Below are 7,608 nucleotides of genomic sequence, written 5' to 3' on the forward strand. Positions count from 1 at the left end.
CATGTAGCTACTACTGGAGAATAAACTCTTTTGTAGGCAGCATCTCACTTCCTGCTGGCTTTTCTGGCTGTGATGCCTTCTCCCCTTTATTTTTAGTGTCAGTTTTATTCTACCTGGTGAACACTTGTAATTAGTATACTGTTTCATGCTCAGATGTCATGATAGCGTTCTAATTCAGGAACAAGGGGTGCTTAATCTTAGTGTTAGCAGCGTAGTTATTACTTTGGCCATATCTTGAGTATCCAGAACTCTCAGCGGGATATAAAAGAGCTATACCTTTTTTGTATGGGTAAAATCAAAAGTTTGGCATTAGGTTTTTTTTTTTTTTCTTGACTACTAAATAATTTTAGTCTGTAATATCGGGAATAGTCATTTCTTTAACGAGTAAGTATTTCTTTAATGATTAAAGTATGGAAACGCATTCTTTCCATACAACATTCATCTATACTGACAATACCTGCATATGTGTTTGAGATGGAGAGGAGCTGTGTGATCTAGGAATTATTCTAATATGTGACATTGATACTTGTCCCTCTCCTGAGTCATTTACACTTACTTTTATTTGTGTACTCACTATGAAGAGGTGATTTGCTTAATTCCTAAGTCTTAAAGACATCAAATAAGATTTATTTTGACAGAATTCAGTAACTTGATACTGAGGACCATGTAATTAATATTTTATGAGATTATGCCAATGGATAAGCATCTAATCAGTGAATTGATATAGTATAAAGCTTATTTTAAATATTCTTAATATTTTCTGTTAAAATTGATCTTAGATAAGACTGATTTTAATTATAATAGCACTATGGCTATTTCTTTTTCTTTTTTTTTTTTTTGGCTATTTCTTTTAAGAGAAATTATGTCATCCCCATAGAGTACTGTGGCGTCACAGCTCACAGCAACTTCAAACTCTTGGGCTTAAGCAGTTCTCCTGTTTCAGCCTTCCAAGGAGCTGGACTTCAGGCGCCCACCGCAATGCTGGCTATTTTTTTGTCGTCGTCGTCATTAGCTGGCCCTGGGTTCGAACCTGCCAGCTTCGGTGTATGTGGCTGGTGCTCTTTTGAAATATACTCTTGAATTGAAAATTATTTGATTTAATTCCTGGAGTGTGAGATCTTTAGGAGCCTGCAAAACTTTCATGAAAACGTCCCATCTGGCTTAGTGCTCATAGCTCAGTGGTGAGGGTGCTGGCCACATACACCGATGTTCAAACCCAGCCTGAGCATGCCCAACAGTAATGACAACTGCAACAAAAAAAATAGCCAGGCGTTCTGGCAGGCACTTGTTGTCCTGGCTACTTGGGAGGCTGAGGCAAGAGAATCACTTAAGCCCAAAAGTTTGAGGTTGTGAGCTGTGGTGCTACAGCATTCCACCAAAGGCAACATAGTGGTATTCTGAGTCAAAAAAGAAAAAAAAGAGAGACCATCTCATCTATTTAGTTATGTTAAAACAAGGTCTCACTCTGTTGCCCAGGCTGTAGTCCAATGGTGCAATCAGAGCTCACTGCAGCCTTAAACTCCTTTCTGGCCTCAAGCGATCCTCCCATTCTCAGCCTCTAAATTCCCTGGGATTACAGGCATAAGACACTATGCCCAGCTCTTCACCTTTTCAAATTGCACTCAGAAGTAAACTAGTAGTTGTTAAGAATTTTTATGTAGCTTATGTTGGAAGTTGTTGGAATGCCAGTTCTTGATCTCCAGGGGCACCTTTCATGTTTTTTTTTTTTTTACATGTAAGAATCTAAGATTTCAATTGAATAAAGGCTTTTTGACTTTGAAAAGTTTGAAGATTACTAGGCTCAGGTACTGTATAGGTAAATGAAACCAGTTATTTTATAGTAAAGGAGACTCAATAAGAACACATGATGGTGCTGTTGCCAGGGCTTACAGTTTTTGATTTGGTGATCTGCCCAGTATTGGGTTTAGTTATATTAAGAAGTGGGGGAAGAGGAAGTGGGATTGGAGCATGAGTCAGATACAGATACTGCCTACCATAAGAGGTCAGTCACCCACCCTAAATGTGAATTTACCTGCTCTGGTTAGTACCTCTACATCTTCATTTTGTGTGATACAAACTAGTAGTTAAACACATAATAAACTAGTACAGTATTCCAGTGTGTGACTGTACTATAATGTATTAATTTCCCCAATGAAGGATATTTATGTTGCGTGCAACTTTTTACGATTACAAAAACTGCTACAATGAGCATCCTGGCCCCTTTCCCTTGAGCACAGGTGCTTGTGTTTCTCTAGAGTATTATTAGTCTAGACAAAATGAGTAGGTCGTTGGGTAGAACATCTTCAAGTCACATTGCAACTGTTCTCAGTACTGTCAGGCTTTAAATGCTCATCAGATCAGCATAAAATAGTGTTACATAATTTGCATTTCTGATTGTATTTGAGGAGAACATCTCTTCCTATCTATCGGCTTTTTGAATTTCCTCCTCTGAATTGAATGCTTATGTTCTTTGTTCATTTTTCTATTGGGTTTGTCTTTTTCTCATTTATTTGTAGATTGCTTTTAAATATATAGTCTAGACATTAGTGCTTTGTTAGTTATAAACCCTTCGAGTCTGGGTTTGATCGGTCTTATTTGGTGTATGTCTTTTATTATTTGTCAGTCTTTTCCTATATGTTTTTTGTTACTTTTGGTTTGTTTGGTTTATTTTTCAGAAATCATTCCCATCCATATTCCTTTAGTCTCTAATTTTTTTTCCAGTAGTTTAAAAAATATTCCTACTTCCCAAGCATGCATATTTAGGTTTTTAATCATTCTTGAACTTACTGTTACATTTTAATTCTAATTTTTTCCATACAGCTAGCTAATTGTGCTGACACCATGCCATCCCTATCAAATACTGATTCTCCAAATACATGGTACCTTTCTAGTTTCTTTTTTTTTTTGTTCTTTTTTTTTTCTAGGCAGATATCTCATCATTTAAATTTTTTAGCCTCATAAGTGCCGATACCTGGTAGGCATGCTGCCCTTTTAATAAAAATACAATTAATATTTCATATGATGATAATTTTTAACAGCTTCCATCCATTTTGGAATCTCATATTGAAAATTGTTCGCCATCTTTGTAATTCTTTTGTATGTTGTACATTTGTATTTTAAACTATAGTGTGGTACCATGTCGCTTATTCATTTTAACCTGTTATGACCCCTTTCCTTCCCTTAGAGAGCAGGATTAGTAACAGTGCTATGCCAAGCTGTGCTGGAGCATGAGGCCAAAGGAAAATTCAGCAATAATGATTCTGTCTTTATTTTAAATACTGATATTTTGTTCACGAGGATTTTACATTAGTTTCGATTTTTTAATGTTGTGTTAAAATATTTATCTTGATTACATGCCACCTCTGAAATTTTATCCCAAGGGTAAGTGCCTCACCCTAGTGAGGATATGAATTCTGGCCCTTTGAAATAGACCATTAGACCAGTTTCCTCAGTTAAGCAGGTATTTGTTATCAAGGAGGAATAACTCCATAGCCTTTTTGTGTCTTTTAGCGTAAGACATAGTGGGGCATGTGTCATGAAATGGAGAAGGGCTGGACTCCAGCAATAACGAATGGTCTCCTTTCCTTAAGCAGTGAGACACTTTTTTTTTTTTTTTTTTTTGAGACAGAGTCTCACTTTGTCGCCCTCAGTAGAGTGCTATGGCATCATAGCTCACAGCAACCTCAAACTCTTGGACTTAAGTGGTTCTCTTACCTCAGCCTCCCAAGTAGCTGGGACTACAGGCGCCTGCCACAGCGCCCGGCTATTTTTTTTGTTGCAGTTGTCGTTTAGTTGGCCCGGGCTGGGTTCGAACCCACCAGCCTTGGTGTCTATGGCTGGCACCGTAACCACTGTGCTACGGGCGCTGAGCCTGAGACATTTTTAATTATTTTGAAATGTAATGCTTAGAGAAACAAAGCAAAGTTACAAAAGTATGTCTTTTATGTAAAAGTTTGTCTCCAACTTTTATTCCAAATTACACTTTTTTTTATATGCCGATATTGAAATCAGGGAGCATCTTAAATCAATGGCATCTTACAGTTGGCTGGGGCAGCATCAGGGCTTAGTTTCATCAACTTGATCATATCCATGTTTCAATTCATAATTGGGGTTTGTACAGTATTGACACTCCATGTGTTATGTTTAAATGTTGTTTAAGATGCCTTCGAAGTGATTACACTGTAATTTGTCATATAATACTGAAATAGCATTATGTAAGATTCAAAAAACATTTAAGTGTTTTAAGCATAAAATAATCCTATGTATTGATAAAGTATTGCTTCATAGTTTAGTTGACAGCGTTTTTTCTTGATGATACATAAAAGAATGCTATTAAAAATAATGGAATCTAAAAAAAAATAATAATGGAATCTTAGAGTTGAAGTATGATATACAACATGTATGTTTAAAACATGCATGAGAATAATACACATTAACTTCAGTAATTCAAAGGTATGGGGGAGAGTGAGATTTTTTTCTCATTAAAAAAGGTAAAGATGTAAAAATGTTAATTAAATCTGGGCAGTAGGTAAATGAGATAGTCTTTTCTGTAATTTCTGTATGACTTTTTAATAAATTTTTGAATTAAAAAATAAAATACAGAAACAGAAATAAAATAACAGTGGTCCTGAATTGCCTTTAAGGAGAGGGGTGTCAGTTTATCATCCCAGGAGTGTACAAGAATGTCCATGTATTTCACAGTGACAGTCCAGTGGGTAAAATACTGTCACTTACATTTTCTGACTCATTCCTAGTTATTTAATTACTAGTGAGTAAACATTCTGTTTCCATTTCCGCCAGTTATGTATTTTATTAAAGCCTCCTCCATACGCGTTGCTCATTTTTCTATTAACATACATCATTTTTCTTAGTGATTTGGGAGAGCTCTTCATCTATATAGGGAAGTAACCATTACCTTGTTACCTGTGTCATGAAGTATTTTCCCCGGTTTACTATTTACCTTTTAATATTGTAATACTGTTTATGGTTTGCTGTTGTTTTTTTAAGAATGATATTGAGAGATGAGACTAAGAACAAAGGGCATCTGACCATACTGAAAAGATCTAATTTTTGAAAAACCACAAGCTCAACATGATGGGCCATCCCCCTCCCCAAATCTTACATTGAATGACTAGGTTTTCTGAGTTTTTTCTTACACGATAATTTTATTTCTGTAGCTAGAATAAGGGCTCTCTATTCACTATGATTAGAGAGGCACTAACGGGAGCTAAAATGCTCAGATTGAAGAGTATAGGGTAGCTCTCCTTGGTCACAAATATTTCTTTTGGCCGAACATGGTGGCTTATGCCTGTAATCCTAGTATTTTGGCAGGCCACGGTGGGAGAATTGCTTATTCCCAAGAGTTTGAGACCAGTTGGGGCATAGTGAGACCCCAGTCTCCACAAAACATTTGAAAATCAGCCAGCCACATTGGGATTTGCCTGTAGTCCCAGCTACTCAGGAGACTGCTTGCGTCTGGGCGTTCAAGGGTACAGTGAACTATGTGCTGCTCCACTCCAGCCTGGGTGACAGAGTAAGACCCTTAGTCAGAAGCAAAACAACAAAAAAATCTACACACTTCCTTGTAAATCAAATATAGTAAGATTTATTTCATTTTACTTTTTTTAAAAGATTGAAAATTTTCTTACAGTAAACCACAATGATATTAGATGTTAAATTTGATGAATTTTAACAGGTATCTTTTTTGTATTCAGAAGTTTTAGAATTTTGTCATTTTTCTTTAACAGTTTGATCCACCTTCAGCTGTATACACAGACAATATTTTCACATTTTGAGTAAGTAAATATTTACATATATTTTAAGGCTTGGGCCTTTTTGATAAGTTAATATTTACTACAACAAGAACTTATTACTACTAATGTTTCCAATAATTTTTTCATTATTCCTTACACCAACTGTTACATAAGCCAGTCTTTTCTCATTATTTGAAATATATATATTTATTATATATTCTTGTGCATGCTTACATTTTTATGGGTGTTATATTTCATTGTATTACATATATCAGTACCATGACATACTAATTATTATCTCATAGGGAAAATGCCCCCTTACTACTATACTTTTACAAAAATGGAATATTTATTCTTCCAGAAGAACTTTTGAATAACTAGCCAAGATTTCCCTTGCAAATAAAATCCTGTTAATATGTTGATTGAGTTGCTATGTGTGTAGATTAATTTGAGAGTCACAGATATCTTTAGCAGAGGTGAGTTCTCTTCCAGGAACATCACTATATCTTTCTATTTATACAAGTATTTTTAAATACAGTATTGTAGTTTTCTCCATATTGTCTCCTCACCTTTCTAAATTTAATTCTTTGCTGGGTGGCGCCTGTGGCTCAAGGAGTAGGGCGCCAGTTCCATATGCCGGAGGTGGCGGGTTCAAACCCAGCCCCGGCCAAAAACCAAAAAAAAAAAAAAAAAAAAAAAAAAAATTAAAATTAATTCTTTGCTATTTTATATTTCTTGTTGCTGTTATTAACTCTATGTCCCACTCTCTGCCCTCCTGTATAATTACATTTTCTATTTTTTTAGTAGACAACTGTCATTATTCATGTACAAAAAAAAAAATTACTTCAATTTCTATCATTTCCACCAGATGGCAGTCTTGAGCACGTCCATTTGTAAACCTGCTGAGAACTGGTGACAAGAAAGGCAATGACTTGGCAAACCTTCCAAACCCCCGGAAGTACAAGGACAAAAAAAGGGTTTTTTGTAAACCTGAATGAAATATGAACCCAACATTTTATAATTACGGTATTCATATGGCTATTGACCTTTACTCTTATATCCTACTAGTGGAGACAGAGAAGAACTGTCACTGTGGCCTTCAAAGTCCTATTTTTTCCTGTCCATGCAATAAACACCTATGGTTTCTTGGCAGCACTTTTGGTTTTATTCCAGGGACTCTTGTGGTTAAAGGCAGGTTTTAATCTGTCATCATTGTTTTCTTAAAAGCACTGTTTGCGTCTGAAGTTGCTGGATTTGTAGATGTTTGTGTAAGAGCATCTTGTGTGACTCTGCTTTTTATCATTTCCAGATCTCTTCTGAAAGGAGGTGGTGTTTGTAGTTAATAAGAAAGGAAGCAGGTTTGTAACTTGGCTGCTCCTACACGAATACAAATCTTAATAACCTTTCTAAGTTAGACCCTTTTTGGTTTAATTTAGGTGACTTCAAAACCTATATTTCAGGAGTATAGAAAATAGTAAATTATTTGATCTGACAAAGAATTGGCTCACGTACTCCTCCAAGCAGCCAAAAAATAGTACTTTTGAACAGTCACTGCTTGGGCAAGCTCCTCTCCTGTGCCTTTTATTATAATTTCATTTGTTAATCAATTTGCTTTTAACTGGGGAATATTAAACAACTATAACTATACAGTAATTGTGTATATTTCCTTTCTGAGAAATGATATTCTCACTGTGGGGTTGAAAAGTGCAGGAAAGTATAGTAAAAATGAAAAAGGAACACTTTTAGTTCTTGAGGTCAAAGATAGGCTGAGATTAATCCTTGCTTTTCCAAGGAAAATAGATACAAAATTATAGGAGGTGCTATAGAAAAATTTTAAAGGATAATAGTAATCTCT

At 35.5% G+C, this 7,608-nt stretch overlaps 1 protein-coding gene across 1 annotated transcript in view; it reads left to right on the forward strand.

Moving 5' to 3' along the window:
• PPM1B (protein phosphatase, Mg2+/Mn2+ dependent 1B) overlaps window positions 1-6,909 on the forward strand; it is an 89,530-nt gene extending 82,621 nt beyond the window's left edge. Inside the window, exons 6-7 of the mRNA XM_053588969.1 lie at window positions 5,748-5,795; window positions 6,622-6,909. Coding sequence (XP_053444944.1) covers window positions 5,748-5,795 — 48 coding nt within the window. The 3' untranslated portion in view covers window positions 6,622-6,909. The remainder of the gene's footprint in view (window positions 1-5,747; window positions 5,796-6,621) is intronic.
• The last annotated feature ends 699 nt before the right edge of the window (window positions 6,910-7,608 follow it).

This window comes from Nycticebus coucang, chromosome 4 (assembly GCF_027406575.1).
Source record: "Nycticebus coucang isolate mNycCou1 chromosome 4, mNycCou1.pri, whole genome shotgun sequence".
NCBI lineage: Eukaryota > Metazoa > Chordata > Mammalia > Primates > Lorisidae > Nycticebus > Nycticebus coucang.